The following is a 16,720-nucleotide window of genomic DNA, read 5'->3' as shown; positions in this document are numbered from 1 at the left end:
AACGAAATATTTAGCATCAAACATGCATTTTACGATTCACAAACATATTAGACCTCCACAGATTCACGGAGAAACTTCTTTATCTTTCCTGATGGGGAGGTGGTCACTGTGAGCCTCATGAACGTCTGTAGGAAGTTCTCCGTTCCTAAGCTGGATTCCTTGGAACAGAACCCGTCAGTTCTTCTGCCCAGTTAGCTCTGGGACTAGGGAATTAAGACATTACTTTTTAAAAATGGAGAAACTTCTGGAACTGAGTTTAAGCATCATCATTTCCTGAGGTTCCTTGAACAATCACAAGACTCCATTTCAAGAGTCTGTAGTGAACTTGGCAAAATTAATCATCAGATCAAGCGGAAATAACATGAGAACTGGCAACGTTGGTGATAGTGGAAACACTCAAACTTGAGGCAAATCCCGGTCTTGCCGTGAGTTCTCTCTTCTAGAATGGGCCCCACGGCCTCTGTTCTGCCGCAGAGGATCAGCCGGAGCCCCAGAAATGATAACGGCTGTAACTGAATGGCTTTAAGAACCATAAAAATTATTAAATAAATAAGAGGCACACATCAGTAGAACCCGTTTATGAGAAGTTTGTGGTAGCATTTTCCACTTTGAGTTATTTGTAGCTTCACAGCGATTTCATTTCCAAATATAAAATGAAAATGTTGTGTCATACACCATTAAGCAACCCACAGAGCAGTTCCTGTTCTTTCTAAAATGGGATGGAGTGATTTATCAGTACAATGCAGAACTCCTCTGTTGTTTTATACCCACTCTTACTTTTTTGTCTTGCTTAATTTTCACATATAATTAGAACAGCCTCAATATTTTTCAGACTTTCTTTTTTTCTGCTGTAGTTGAACTGTGGGTTTTACTTCCAAAGTCAAGGTTTATTTGGGGTGTGCTTTTCCTTGTCTTCCTCCCAAATGCTTTATCACCATCACCTGATTCTTCTTTTCCCCCTCTTTTTACGCACACGCACACACTCACCTTCACCAATAATCTCTCCCCTCCCCCGTCACTCGTCCATTTGCATTGAGCCCTGACATTGCAAACACTTTTGCAAAAACTGGTTTTTAAAAATCGACCCTTATGGTTTTGTCCTGACTTTTATAGTAAATGCGCTGACTATACAAAATAACCCATTTGCTCTAAGAACCCACATTAGACATCAGACACCAAAAGGTTTGGTTTTGCTTATTTGTTACATATGTCCATGATTTGGGGTTTATTTTTCTCTCTTTCTTTTCCTTTTTTTCCTTCAACCTCCCTCTAATCCCCTTGACTTGTGGAAAAAACCCAAGACCCAGCTGATCTTTGATAATCTATAGGAAGTTGGGAATTGGTTGCCTCCTGCTTTCTGAGTCACAAGTGTATTTTCTGTGACACTCCCAAAATAGTTCTGGGAAAGAAGAAAACAAGGCTTACTCAGAAACCCAACACACAAGATAAGAAAGACAACGAATATTCTTCAAACAAGCAACCCCAGGGCTCAGATTTTAAACATTCTAAGCAAATGTGCAACGGAGTCTTCCTTTTGTTTTTCGAAATCCACTCCTCATGCCTGTTGTTAATGGTGCTGAAGGCTGTGGAATGAAGCAGCCCCTTCCCTTTGGAGTTTGAGGTGTTGTTTTTGCACAGCTGAAAAGCAGAAGCCGAATGACAGAAGCCGAATGACAGGAAGGGACAGATGTGGCTCCTGAGTATAGACCCAGATAAATGGAGGCGACCAATCAAGCCTGGCTGCCTTCAAACTGAATTCATTGTTTACTTCTGGAACATTTCTGCACTGACTTGTCATCTTTACTTGTGTTCATTGGCACCTCTTATTTGTTTCCTAGAGAGTCATGAAACCCACTTCCTAGGTGAACGAGAAAGTTTCCCACCGTTTCATGAGTGGCTCAAAGGCAGATTTGCAGAGAAAGACTTGCATGTCCAAGTGAGGAAGAGCCTGGCAGGGCCTGGAAGACCCTTGATTCACTTTCCAGACCCTCCCAGCCTTAGTTACGGAGATAACAGAAATACGTGGCCAGTGTCGTCGCTGACGAGCCAAATGAAATAAGGTGTTCTGGGATATAAATCTAGAAGGATTCCCGAGCCACAGTGGGCACTCGGCGCCTTACAGCTGTTTGCTCTCGTCTTCGTTATTCCAGAGCTCCACCGAGGAGCGTGGGGCGGTCAGGATTATCCAAATGGCTCACGTCTCAGGACCTGCCAGTGTCTGATACGGGCCCTTAAACCGTGAACCGACGTCTGTTCATTGCGCATCTGCAGTCCAGCTCCAGTTGCTTGGGTGGTTATGGTCGGGCCCAGTGAGTCCTTGGAGACTGTGTGCAGTGGGACATGTGTACTTCGTGGAACTGAAAGTAGGGCAGCCCTCCCTCCACAGCAGCCCGAGCTCTGCTCCGATAGAAGCTGGAAACTCTGTGAAGAGGCTGCACACAGCCGCAAACAGCCGCCACCTCCGACCCGTTTCGCCTGGCCTGCTGCTCTCCTCTTGCCATCAAGGCTGGGAGCCAGTGGAGGAATGCTGAGTCCCTCATTTGATGTGCACAGGTTATGGGCAAGGCAGGCATTATCGAGGCCCGACTGACACTCAAGATACGGCTGTTTTCCATTCTTTTTTTTGTTAAGCGAATAAAATAGAGATGTCCTAATGATTCTAAACAGTATGCCCTAGTAACAAAGTTTTCCCGTGTGTTCATGAGTCTGAGAAGCCGCTTCCCAGGTTATGTCCTTGACTAACCTGAGTGTCCCTGAGATAACCAAAGAAAGTGACGTTCAGGTCTTGTGACTTGGCTCACGTTTGCCCTCTCTACATTCACAGCTATTTCTTCTAGAAGAAATGAGAGAGAGAAAGTATGATGGGTACGCGCGTGTGATACAGAAATCATGGAGGAAATTTGTGGCCCGGAAGAAATACGTCCAAATGAGAGAAGAAGGTATTTTAGTCGTTTGTGGGTTGGTTTTGTTTTTTTGTTTTTTGTTTTTGTTTTTTTTTCCATGCATTTAGCAAATCTCAAGAATAATTTTGAGCTTAGATGAAGTTATAGGTTCACTTTACTCTGCGTATAATGTCATGCGTTAAAAATCTTGTGTTCGGGGGGCGCCTGGGTGGCTCAGTGGGTTAAGGCCTCTGCCTTCGGCTCAGGTCATGATCCCAGGGTCCTGGGATCGGGCCCTGCATCGGGCTCTCTGCTCAGCAGGGAGCCTGTTTCCTCCTCTCTCTCTGCCTGCCTCTCTGCCTACTTGTGATCTCTGTCAAATAAATAAATAAAAATCTTTAAAAAAAAAAAAAATCTTGCGTTCGTGTGGAATTTCTCTGTGTTTTTCCACACGGTTTTCCTTCTCTTTCTGGAGGACTGACCCTCTGTCCTTTCGGTTATTACAGCCTCAGACCTCCTGTTGAACAAGAAGGAGAGAAGGAGAAACAGTATTAACAGGAACTTCATCGGGGATTACATCGGGATGGACGACCACCCAGAACTCCAGCAGTTTGTGGGGAAGAGAGAGAAGATCGATTTTGCAGACACAGTGACCAAGTACGACAGGAGGTTCAAGGTACGCACTGACCGCAGGCCAGCGTGGAGAAAGTTGCCACTTTGACACGTCTGTCTGTCCACCTCCTTAAGTCACCTCTCCTTGCAGGGTGTCAAGCGAGACTTGCTTCTTACTCCAAAGTGCTTGTACTTAATTGGACGAGAGAAGGTCAAACAGGGCCCAGACAAAGGCATGGTGAAGGAAGTGCTGAAGCGGAGAATCGAGATGGAGAGGATCTTGTCCGTGTCCCTCAGGTGAGTGGCAAGTGTCAGAGGCACAGGGCTGCCTGACCCTCCTCATCACTGCCGTCAGCAGTCACAGCGGGAAAAAGGCCTGGCCAGGTCCCCCAGGTGTGAAAATCATGGTGAAAAGAACTGAGTGTCCTACTTTTCCCTGAGAAGACCGGTGGACCTTCAAAGGTCTCAAGAATTAGATTCCAAGAAGTGGCCTTCTGGTCAGCTCCACCAATCAAGGGGTATGCAGATCTTTTGTTCTCCCCAAATGTGAGAGAAAAACCTGATATTCAAAACTGAGTATAACTGTTCTGACTAAAGTGGGGCCAAGGGACCAGAGGCCTATTTCCAAGCCCACCTCACCCATGTTGGAGACCTGACCCACTTCACACCAAAGGCCCAAGCAGAGGTGGCCGTCCACTCATCAGTATCGCTTTTTAGTTGGTTGTGACCATGGGTTGCCCTGGGAGGGAAGTGTCTTTGGACTCCTGAGGTTCCTTTTTGCCTGTTTGTGCATGGAGAGAGTACAAACGGTCTCCACAATCTGTAGCTTCGGAGTCCTTGCCAAATGCTCCCTTGAGCCCCAGGTTCACAGGCAGGGGCTCTGGCTCTTCCTGTCAGCACTCGGGCTTTCTTTTGACAGAGGGGCTTCTGTGTGTGAGGAGACTTCTCTAAATCCTCCCAGGCTCAGATCTCCCAGACTAAGGTCCCTCTGATGAGAGGAAATCCTCCCAGCCCACAGAAGGCTGAGAAGAAAGGAAGAAGACCTCCTTCGGGCTCAGTAGTTTCCCCCTTGAGTTGTGTCCCTGGACCCTCTGAGGAGATTGTTGCTTCTGTCAGGGAAAGGTGTGGGCGCCATTGCACTGAACGTGGTGATGTTCTGGTTGCTTATGAACACGTCCTCTGGAATTGGGACACTTCTCAACCCTTATTCCACACAGAAGACAAAACTGCCACTCTCGGGGGAAAAGTCTGGGTTTTGTGTGCTCAGGCCTCCAACCTACCAGGCTGGAAATCCTGGCTCCGGTGTATAATCCAAAACAGATTTCAGGTTGTGTCCATTCTTGCCTGAGTCACTGGTTTCCGATTCTCTCTGTTCCCGATTCTCCTGATAAAGGAAAAGCCGGGTGGTGCGTGAGATTAAATGTTTAAAACCTTTCAGTTGAGGATGTGATGAAATTTCTAAGCAGACGAGTCCATCCACCGCCTTTCTGCAGCGCCTGGTCAGGTGGGCCTTGGTGCCCTGGGTGTTGAGGAAGAGCTCTAGGCGCCGTCCTGCCTCTCAGAAGGTCTTCCTGAGCATTCAGCTCACCAGCTGGTGGGTCACAGCCTGAGCTGGCTACACTTCCTGGCTGGCTGGGCTCTGAGGCCGCCCTTGTTGTTCCAAGGAACCCAACTGGAAGCTTCTTGTTTCCTTGCATAGGGACCATGCCTACACCTGGGCAGACGGGGTCAGCCGAAACGTGCTGTGTGCTCCTGACAGGAGCTGTGGCTGAATGCCAGGGGATCTTAGCTCCAGGGCATAGGTGCTCGTTACTCTGAGAGGGATTATTACTCTTCCTGTTATTATTGCCCAGGCCTGTCTTTAGCCTTCAGACCACTCGGGCGGTGCTTGATCATAAGTAATCATATGTCTACGTTTGTGTCAGCCACTTTGACACTGTCTTTTTTGTCTAGTCCTTGAGATTTATCAAGGTGTGTGGGATCTCCCCCACTCAGATTTTTTCCTTTCTTCTCGTCTTCTCTCTCAGTCTCTGGAGATCGTGGCACATGGTAAAGCCACCTTCCTCTGCCTCCTCTTGAGTATTCGTGGTCTAGACCTTTGCTCCCTATGGCCTTTCCTTATTAGAGGATATAATAAAATGAGGTGCTCAGCCTAAAAGTTGTTCTGGCTCTCCGGAAAGAAAAGAGTCTGAGTCATTGTAACTTGTGATCTGTGCATGTTACAGTTACTGAACCTCACACTCACCAAATTTAACTGTTCCCTCATTTCCTTCATCCACTGGGTTAGGCCAGTAATCTAAACCAAGTGAGGAATGTAACCAGATGTGCAGAATCAAACCCAGAGGCGGAATTGATTGTGGTACCAGACCACCAAACGTGTGTGTGCGCACGCGCACGTGCTCAAAATATTTCAGTACTGGTATAGAAAAGGATTTTAACAGTTTTAATTCAGCAAAAAAGTTGTATCATGTGTATGTTAGCTGAAGACAGGCTTAGTGCTTGACTGCTGACTAGAATGATCACCCAGTGGCTTCTTCTAATGAGGACCATCGAGGTGCCCAGAAGCTCGGTCTTCTGGACCACTTCTAACTCTTATGACCCCTGTGAAAGCAGAATGGGCTCGCAGCTCCCAATCCAACCAACCAACCATGCCAGAACAACCAAGTGACAGTTTGGGAAATGAGAGCATGACTATTTAATACGAAGGGTTTAGTGTTGATTTCTTGAGGTGTGATCATGGCACGGTGGTTATTTTTGTTTAAGGAGGCTTTGTCTGAGCTGCCTGGGTGGCTCAGTCGGTAGAGCATGCAACTCTTGATCTCAGGGTTGTGAGTTCGAGCCCCACATTGGGTGTAGAAACTACTTAAAAATAAAACCTTAAAAATGAAAATAATAAAAAGGCATTGCCTTTTCTTGATATACAGTGAAACATTTAAGGATAAAATATAATATTTACATTTTGCTCTTATATTACCTAATTTGTACATGGAAGTATGGGTAGTGGGTGTTTAGACAAATGTGATTGTGGATTGATAATTGAAACCTCTAACATATGGAGGTTCATTCTGCTGTTCTACTTTTTAAAAATATCGGAAATTTTCCATAATAAGTTTTTTCTAATCCTCTGGTGACAAATTTTTTACCTTTTACAAATAGACTGAAATATGTCCAATCAAGTTATCATTGAAAAATTTTTTAAAGATTTTATTTATTTATTTGATAGACAGAGATCACAATTAGGCAGAGAGGCAGGCAGAGAGAGAGGAGGAAGCAGGGTCCCCGCCAAGCAGAGAGCCCAATGCGGGGCTCGATCCCAGGACCCTGAGACCATGACCTGAGCCGGAGGCAGAGGCTTCAACCCACTGAGCAACCCAGGCGCCCCTATCATTGAAATTTTTTAAAAAACTTTTACTTAAAGAAAATACAGGATAGGTGCAATAGCTCAGGGAAAGATGAAAACTACCATTTCTCAAAGAGACTCCAGGATACTTTGAAAAGGAAAAAATCCTGTCTCAATGAAACTTCAGTCAAACATTGCCTGCATTTCTGCCTTCATGGGAGAGCTGGTAAGAATATTGGGATGGTGCTGCCTGGGTGGCTCAGTCATTAAGCATCTGCCTTCGGCTCAGGTCATGATCCCAGGGTCCTGGGATCGAACCCCACATCAGGCTCCCTGCTCAACAGAGAGACTGCTTCTCCCTCTGCCTGCCACTCCCTCTGCTTATTCTCTCTCAGACAAATAAATAAATAAAATCTTTAAAAAATTAAAAAGGAAATCAGGGATGGCACAGCAACATGTAGTTGAGACACTGCTTTCTGGGGCTTGGGGTGTCTGCTCCTGAAGGCTGATGACTGTCAGTTTGTGAAGGATCCTTCAGGAGCTGCTTCTTGACCACGTGCTGAGCTGGCTTCCCTCTCACTGGGAAACTCCGTTTGCTGGAACAGTGGCCCCAGGTGTACGAGCCTGTGTTCTTTGCTCTCCCATTGTAGGTGAGGAGATAGGTACCCTCATGTCTCCTAGTCGGGGTTCTGTCCCGTGAGGCTTCTAATGGTCCTTGTCATTCCAGTAGCGACTGCCAGAGGCCTGAGACCCCAAAGTACGAGGCTGCCCGTCTGGGTCAGTAGATTTTCCAACACTTACATGCAATGGGAAAAGCAACCTGTAAGAGAACCTCGGGCAGACGTTCCCCTGGTCACAGGATTCTTGCCCAGGATGCTTCCCTGCCTCATTGCCTAAACTTGGCAGCAAGAGCAGTCAGCTTCACTGCTACTCAGCGGACCTGAACATTCCTGAAATCTTGACTTGATGTCACCTTTGATCTTTGGGAACCTGCTCGCTGTCAACATTTTTGGACTGACCACTTACCTTCTGTCCAGCTCTGGGTTCGAAGGGGAATGAGAACACAGTCACTGTCTCAAGGAGCTCCCTGTCATTCTGGAAGTGGGAGCAGGCATGTGAGTAACCAGGATACTCCTGGGATACGAAAGGCAGGAACTAACCTTCTCACCTCCCTCCTTGGGGCGCCTGTGTTGCGGCCTGACACAGTGTGTATCTACAATCTGAGAGAAATCAAGTGGGACCCAGGCTGGTGCCATTGGTTTCTCTGAATGGTAGAACTGTGAGTAAGGTTTATTTTCTTTTTTAACCACCTCTGTACTGTCCCGTTTGCTAAAAGAAACGTATTTCATAATTAGGAAGAAAATTGTATAAAGATTTAAGTCAAGGCAGGGCTGGCCTTTTCAGCTTGAGGAGAAAAAAAACCCAAAAACTCCTTTAAGTCTTTACTCAGTGTTTTGTAACTAATGTTTTTGTGAAAAAGATATTGGTTAAGGGAGTGAAACAAGATTTTCTAGTGTAGTCAGCAGTACAACAATAAGCCACAAAGATGAGGGGATAAAAATGGAGTAGAGTGCCAAACCAGGGACTAGTAAAGGATCTTTCAACACGGGGTACTACATCAAACATCTGTAAGAAATTGTAGCTTGAGCATATGAATAAGACAGGGGTGAGGTCCAAAGATAAGTCTGAGTTTTTAGAACAAAATAAATGTAAAAGCTTTGTTTTCAGACCCTGGAGCGAGGGCTGAGGAGAGGCAAATGAGCTGAAACTCTGGCCTGGCTAAGGACAATTACACAGACTCCCATGCCTGGGTCACCGGAGGGAGGGGATTTTGAATTTGACAGTTGAAGTCAAACTGTCCAAACACTTTCTTATTTCCAGACTCCTGGTGCTAATTGACCCTGAAGTTTTGGCCTGCTTGCTTTTTTGTCTTTATGGTCATGAAACTCCTAATCTGAATACGTTGAACCGGTCAAGGTTACTTGCACTGGGTTCACTTAGCGCTGTTGAATAAGCACTGCCCCACCCAAAGTACAGCCCGGCAAAAGACACATCCAGACACGCATCCAGGAGAGCTCTGCAATGAGCAACTGAAACAGGAGTTTGGTTCCTTAGCCCACACACCGAAAGGTGCGGGCTTCTGGTTTTACCCTCTCCCTATTGCATGCGCTCCCTTCCTCATGCAATAGTCTTCTTACCCCTGGGCCAGGATGCGGGGATGCTTGGATTTTATTTCATTCATTCCAAATGACTTCTAGGTCAGTATCTTTGTTTGGAGATCTGAAGTGCTATATTTGAAGTGAGTAAGTCAATTCCAGAGTTTTCACCTACCCCGTAGGGGACCTGCAGGAACGGTGGCTACACCCTCTGGGGCACATTCTCCCAGACTTTAAGAATAAAGATTCCATTTCCTAGTTGGGAAAAGTTTATGAACAAGAAGGTATAGTCAAGATTGTGAGCTGTCCTGCAAGACCTACTCTTTCCATGTGAAGAGCGGACAGCCGACCGGAAGACTGCATTTCCCAGGCTTCCTTGCAAGCTAGGGGTAACCATGTGACATAGTGCTGGCCAATGGGGCATGAGCAGAAGTGACTTGTACAACTTCCTGGTCGTACCTGGGAAAGGAAGGTATAGATGCCTGCTCCCAGTCGCTGTAGCACAGTCACGTTGGCCCTGAATTGCTTTTGCACCTGCTGTTGAGTAACAAGAGATGAAAACACAGTTGCCCCTGTCTGCCCAAAGAAGACCTCCCTTGTCTACCCCAGCCTTGTCATATTCATGGGACTGAACAGAGAGACCACAGGAGTTACAGTTTGAATGGATCAGAGTCTATATGGAAGAAGAATCCTTCATCTCCAAGCTTCTCCGCATCCTTGTCCACCATACTTGCCTTCCTGTCTGCCTTTGTGACAGCACAGTCGTCTACTGGTGCGCTGGAACCAGGGGCCCCATGAGCAGGCACAGCTCCTTTGTGATACAGCTCCACTCTGGTTACTAAAAAGAAAAAAAAAAAACATGTTGGCATTTCCTGCACTTGGGGGAATTAAAATGTTACTGTGGCCAGCTCACTGAAGCAGGTTTACTTTGTTTTTCATACCTGGAAAAACACCATCCCTAATGAAATATTCCTCAGAGGGTTATCTTGGATATTTGACGGTGGTACTCAGAGGTCGTTGTAAGCACACGTATTATGAAACCTTAGGGGCTGGTGGTTTCCTTCAACTGAGTTATACATCTAATAGCCAGGGAATTAGAAGTCTCGATTATAAAATAAAATAAAATAAAGAAGTCTCGATTATATGTGTGTTGTCATTTCCACAAAGTCTAGCTGAGCCTTTACATGGTGTCTCATCGGCCACCTCTACCACAAAGCATTTTCCCTGGGACTGGGTTTGCCTGAGCCTCTTCCGTTCCTCCTGCAGCTCCTCACGGGCCCTTCCTCCAGGCCCAGGTGTGCCCCCCAGGCCCACCCTATCCACACATGCAGTTCCCCCAGCAGCTTGCTTGCCGTTGGGCCACCTGCCTTGCCCATCTCTGTAGTTTGGTGTTTGTGTGGTCGGCAGCTGGTGGAACGCTGTTTACGCAGAGCCCAAACACCCAAAGACTTCCTAGTAAGTGCCTGCAAAGCCCGGGACACCCGTTTCCCCGTTAATAACTGAGCTACAATGCTTCAAGTTAGGATTTAGTATAATAGCTACAACCGTGTTGTAAATTCTACTAACTGGGCACATCTGTGGGACTGTTCATTTTCAGGCACATTCAGTTTGCAAGTTTGGATTTTTATGATCTTAACATAGAAGTTGAATCTGAAAGTGGGTCCTTTTTTTTTTTTTTTCAATACAGACTAAGATGTCCTTAAATTCCTGCTCTTAAAAGTCATGTGAGAGATTTATTTTGATTATGCTTTTGATGGGTTATGAACTTACTTTGGAAGCAGATTTCAGCAATTATGTAATTCATCATCGTGTTTTGTTTTAGAGATTTCACTTATGGCAAGACTGTAGAAACCTGGTGCTATCTTACAGGGGGTTAAAAAAGGAAGTAAACAGAAGCACAACACTCATTAAGTCTTTCCAATGTCTTCTCAGTACTATGCAGGATGACATTTTCATTCTTCATGAGCAAGAGTATGACAGTTTGCTTGAGTCCGTCTTCAAAACTGAATTCTTGAGCCTCTTAGCAAAGCGTTATGAGGAAAAAACCCAGAAGCAACTACCTCTGAAATTTAGCAATACGTAAGTGGGGACCTGGGGCCCAAACTTCTGAGTAAAGCTTGATTTCCCCCACCGGGGTCCAGGCTGAGGAGGGGAGGCATGTGGGGGTGGAGCAGGGCTCTGACCAGCTGCTGTGCCCCCACTTACCCCAGCCAGTCCTGGAGTCTGCCGAAGACTCCCCATGGGTCTGCGTTTCTGTGAAGTGATATGGACAGCTACTTAAAATGAGGATTTTTTCTGTCCTATGGCGTAAGAAAATACAAGTGAAAAGAGCAGATTATGGAATTGTGTCATGCAGGCATATAGGCAGTGTGAAAAATAAAAAACTGGGTAGTTTTGGAGTTGTGAGTAAACTTCCCTTCAATTTGGATTTTGGTTGCTAGTGTGGAAGGGAATTTAATTAAATAATAACCCCTTTCTGTGCCAGGAAGATGTGGGCTTTCTTGTGTCTGGCATCTCTCAGTTCTCCCCGAGCACGACCAAGGGAAATCGCAGAGGCACAGTGACACATCATAGTAGGTGTGGCCTGGAAAGTGTCCCCTTCCTGCTGTCCCCTGGGCAGGTGCACCTGAGTTCACCTGGAGTGACGCTGGTACCTGTAATGGGCTGCCTCCCTCACCAGTCGGTTTCTCACAGGCACTGGGCCCTGCATTCTCCTGCCTCTGGGGTCAGTGGCTCACCGTGCCGCTGTGCCAAACCCATGGATGTTGTCCCCCTCTGACGGCCCCAGGTGGGCTGCCGTCATCCGGGCCGGCCACGTTCTACCAGATGCTTGCCCGGCAGCAGAAGTCCACGCTGGGGTCCGCGAGCGGCATTTTTCTCACTGTTGTGTTCCTGCCCGTTACCCACAAATGTCCTTGTCGCAGGCTTGAACTCAAGTTGAAAAAGGAGAACTGGGGTCCCTGGAGTGCGGGGGGCTCCCGGCAAGTGCAGTTCCACCAAGGCTTCGGTGACCTGGCCATCCTCAAGCCCAGTAACAAAGTGCTGCAGGTCAGCATCGGACCGGGGCTGCCCAAGAACTCCCGTAAGTGTCCCCGGGCACCCCCCCACCTCAGCCTCCCTCCCCCTGCTTGGCACCAGACTCGCTTCTTGCCCAGTGCTCACGGTGGGTGCACACATCTGCAGGCCAGGCCACCACGCCACCCTCCCCCTGCCCCCGGACCTGACACCCAGCTCCTTCCTTCGGTGTTGTTGATGCCTTGTCAGTTCCGCTGTTCTCGTTTCCTCAGCCCTTCACTTTACAAGGAATTCCCTCTGCACCCCTCTTCCAGCTGGATTAATCCTACCTTCCTTTGTGTCCTTCCTGAGACCTTATTGATTGGTTTCCTTTGTAATACACACGACCTGGCAGAGACGTCCTCTGCCCCGCCCCTGCCCCCCATGCCCCCTGTAGCTGCAGCTTGTTTTCTAGCTCCTCGTGTCTGCGTCAAGGGGACAAGTGTGCTTTCACCCTTCGTGGTGTCTGTGTCATTGGAGGACTAGACTCAAGATCTTGCAGGAAAGGCTGTTGACCCAAGCAGAGGTGGAGTGAGCGCTGAAAAGCGCTGCACACTGGGGACCGTGACCCGCAGCACTCACGCCTTCAGCCCCTGTGCTGTGTTCGGAACATGAGTGTGAACCTGAAAATGACCCCTCTTTCTCTCTTTCTCAAGATTTTTATTTATTTGATAGAGAATGAGAGAGAGGGCGTGCATGAGAGGAGGGAGGGTCAAAGGGAGAAGCAGACTCCCCACTCAGCGGGGAGCCGGAGGTGGGACTCGATCTTGGGACTCCAGGATCCTGACCTGAGCTGAAGGGAGTCGTCCAACCAACTGAGCCATCCAGGTGCCCCCTCCCCCTCCTCTTTCTCTTTTGAAAGCCTACAAAATTAGAAACACTGTTACAAGGTTGTGAATATCTCTTTGTAAAGGCATGGTCTCTAACATTTCAAAACCATAGTTCCGTGGACATACCTTCCGGCCCCTCCAGCCCAAGAGCTCCCAAGACAGTCTCTCCTTCAAACATCCCTCCTCCACTCCCACCTCCTGCAGATCTGGCCGGAGCCCGGATTCCACACTTCGCCAGAGGTTCCCATAAGCAAACCACTAGCAGAAGCCATAAAACCAACCAGCAGCGCTGATTTTGACTTTTGCTCACTTGTTTATTTCAGGTCCCACCAGAAGGAACACCACTCAAAACAGAAGTTATCCTGGTGGGACACATAATGCCAACTACCCAATGAGAGCTGCCCCTCCCCCTCCAGGTAAGCCACACGTGTGCCCTAGAACAGGCCCGCTAATCGGGACCCCTACCTTGGACGACGTATTTGGGAAAGAAACCCAGAAGCAAGTAAATGCGCTCCTATCAGCGGGCCGTGAGCCATTTCAGTACCAACACAATGGCCCTGCTTGTGACCCCGACATGCAGGAGAAGTATGAGCTCGTGATGCTGGAGTCAACGATCTGGATTTCATTACCTAGCAGCATTACTCCCTGAGGAAAGGCTTCTTACATCAGTAAGAGGAAAAGGAGTTCCTTGTCCGCAGCAAGCAGAATATTGTCAGCTTTTCAGTCATAGGACGCGGCCCTCCTGGCGCTAGGAGCCTGCCAACTGTGACCTCGACCCCACTACTGAGTTCCAGCCAAGTATCACAAGGATATTTTGCAACTAGTTGGTACCTTAATGAGTTAAGTAGAAGATTTTTATTTTTGGTCAGATCGGTTCTAGGACAAATGGTCTAAAAACTGAAGTAGTATCTGAAAGAATTACAAAATGGACACAAAACATTTTTTAGGTCTTACATTTCCTATTTCTCATTTTTTATGATAAAACTACAGCATGCAGGTCAATAAAATCCAAACCTGAGTAAATGCAAGATTTCTTGCCTATAAAAACCCGTTTAGTGCTTTAAGAGCGCTCTCAAAATTTCCAAGATGTTTTTCCGTCACTCACCAAATTCAGTCAATAAAGAACTGTCCCCAGAGTATTTGGTATTCATAAGCTTACGCGTCTAGGTCTGAAGGGGTCATCTTAGGACCACACTCACATAACTCAAATCATCTCACACAAGGGAATCCCATTTGTAGCCGTGTCCAGAGGAAGCGGCGAAAAGTGTTTCTTTTGTCTCTTGCTCCGTAGTCTCCCTGTTGTGTGCTAAAACACGAACACCCGTGCCTAGCAGTAAGAAAGTAGTTCTCATCTTTTCTGGAGTCCCCATGCTGTCTAGCCCAGATCTCTCTCCTCCCCTCTGCCTTCACCCTTGAAGAAAATCCAAGCACAGAAGAACCTAAGAGAATCAGTGTAGGATTATGTTACTACTTATGTGCTAGCTCTCCTCCCCTGGGCAAGATCCTGGCCAGAAGACCTGGAAAGCTCATTTGCCTCAGCTAGGTTGGCCAAAGTTGCCTTAGATCAAATACCTGACCTTGAGCTCGGCTCCCAACCTCTCTACATGACCATTTCTCCATCAATAAAATGAGGCAGTTGGACCTGAATCCCTTTTATCAGCCTTTCTCACACTATCTGTGGTGAAGGAACAAGATCAGTTGGGTTTTTTTTTTTTCCCTCTTTCTTTTCTTAATTTCTTTCTTTCTCAACCCATTGCAAACCATACTTTTGTAAGATAAAATAAAAACTATTCGAAGAATGGAATTTTAAAAACAGTCAAATCGAAGCCCAAATTTCTTACTGGATTCAAATGACATGAAACATGTCTGCGAAACTGCTGTGAATGTTTCTGAGTGCTTATCCTTAATTTCTGAACTCATTGAGGGCAAGTGGCCCATCCGTGGACCTCTCACTTGGAGTATCACAGCCATTAGAGCGCGCCCCTCTCCTTGACAACCTTGGCAGTAAGTAGGGGCTCACCAGGCTCCTTGTTTCCTTAAGGAAGAAACTGACACACTGAAGGGTCACAGATCTTGCTCAAGGTCAACAGAGCCAATAGAGGCAGAGCCAAACTTGACTGGCCTGTGTTTCTTATAAACTAGGGCCATCCCGTCCGTACCAAAGAGTTCTTAATTCATTTGGAAGAGGTTTTGTGGTTGGTTCACCAAAATGTGCCTTGGGGAGTCATGTTCTCCTTCATTCTTGCCCAGATTTGTCAGTGAGAGAGGAGATAAGAGAGAAGAGACCATATACACAATGGCATGATGATGCCCCTTTCAGCCAGGGCCTGTGGCTTGGAGCCCATCACCATATTCCGTTACTTACCAGATAATGTGAGCTTGACTAGGAACAGGTGTCTGGCTAAGAGAGCTTACCATGTCTGTACCGATGCAACCAGCGGCCACATTTCCCCTGCCTGTGTGGAGTGCTCCCTCTACCTCCCACAGCCGGCTCCTGCAGAGGACACCAAAGGCTGGCCCCTTGAAAATGGATGTCCAGCTGTTTAAAGAGCTGCCTCCCAGCTCTCTTGAATCCTAACGTCATAATTCTTAGATCAACGAATGTGCCTGCCGACACATGGCAAGCTTACCTTTCCTTGCATGTGGGCTTTGACACACTGAACATCTGGTTGTTCTGATGTGAGGTTCAACAAGCATGTGTGAGTGTCTGCTATGTTCCAGCCACTGGCTTGGCACCTTACGATGTAGTAGCTCGATTCCTCACGATTTATTTGCAGTCATGCCCTCTGTATTTTCAGATGGGAAAACAGAGGGCAAGAGAAGCTAAGTAGCTTGCTCTTGGCTAAGAGATGGAAGGAATTTGGAGAACCTTTTACCAGAAGATCAGAAATGGACACGTTGTTTTCTCCCCTTCTCCTGTCTTTAGGATACCATCAGAATGGAGTCCTCAAAAACCAGTTTCTGCCACATCCCCATGCTGCTGGCAACCAGAGGTTAAATCAGAAAAGTCTCTACACCTCCATGGCCCGCCCACCCTTGCCGCGACAACAGTCCACCGGCTCAGACCGAGTGTCCCAGACGCCAGAGAGCTTGGATTTCCTGAAGGTCCCAGACCAGGGTGCTGCCGGGTAAGCGTCCCACCCCCCCAGACGACTCTGGCGACCTCCCTCTCCCTCGATCACAGCAAGGACCAGGGATTTCTTTGGGCAGTCTCTGAATGATTCTACAGTTGCTTTCCACCTGCCTGTTGTAATCCGGGAGCCAAGGCCAAGGCCATGGGGCTCGTGGTAGACATTTCTGGAAGTACAGCCAGGTTGATAGCACACAGTTCCTTCTCTGGAGACGGCTTACTGTGAACCTCAGAAGAGGGTCCCCTTCAGCCCTGAGACTCAGTTTCTCTGTGACCTGTCTTGCTGTCTGGCAGGGCTGAGGAATGATGGGGTTTTGATCTCCGTACAGGCAGTGGCATAAGCCCTACAGCTCAGGGCGCTCTTAGAAACCGAAGGATGACATCCCAACCTTCTATTAAGGTGTGGATGTTCTTATGTGTACAGATCTTCAGGGCCTCAAAATGAGAGCCTATCTGCCTTTCTGGAACTGAAAGTGAAGACTGGTAAAAAGAAACCCAGGGTTTTTAGCTGGAGGAAGGAAAGACTTCTGGAACTCTATATTGATATCCCAAGGGGTCCTCGGTGTGGAAAGCGGGTTAGACACGTCCTGCGGAGTCACGGGGCATAAGACAGGCCAACTTTAAGACAAGTCAGTGAGCTCTGCCAGGAGGTCGATTTTGACATTGGTGAACAAAAGAGCATTCTAGAAGCCCAAAGGTGAACTGCCCTGGTCTGT

General features: G+C 47.4%; 1 protein-coding gene across 1 annotated transcript in view; it reads left to right on the top strand.

Moving 5' to 3' along the window:
* MYO1E (myosin IE) overlaps positions 1 to 16,720 on the top strand; it is a 194,131-nt gene that overhangs the window by 163,699 nt on the left and 13,712 nt on the right. Inside the window, exons 20-26 of the mRNA XM_080807694.1 lie at positions 2,825 to 2,939; positions 3,389 to 3,558; positions 3,646 to 3,791; positions 10,923 to 11,069; positions 11,915 to 12,072; positions 13,198 to 13,290; positions 15,801 to 16,002. Coding sequence (XP_080663820.1) covers positions 2,825 to 2,939; positions 3,389 to 3,558; positions 3,646 to 3,791; positions 10,923 to 11,069; positions 11,915 to 12,072; positions 13,198 to 13,290; positions 15,801 to 16,002 — 1,031 coding nt within the window. The remainder of the gene's footprint in view (positions 1 to 2,824; positions 2,940 to 3,388; positions 3,559 to 3,645; positions 3,792 to 10,922; positions 11,070 to 11,914; positions 12,073 to 13,197; positions 13,291 to 15,800; positions 16,003 to 16,720) is intronic.

The sequence above is a fragment of the Martes martes genome (genome assembly GCF_963455335.1).
Source record: "Martes martes genome assembly, chromosome: 7".
NCBI lineage: Eukaryota > Metazoa > Chordata > Mammalia > Carnivora > Mustelidae > Martes > Martes martes.
This window is presented reverse-complemented; position numbering and strand designations above follow the sequence as displayed.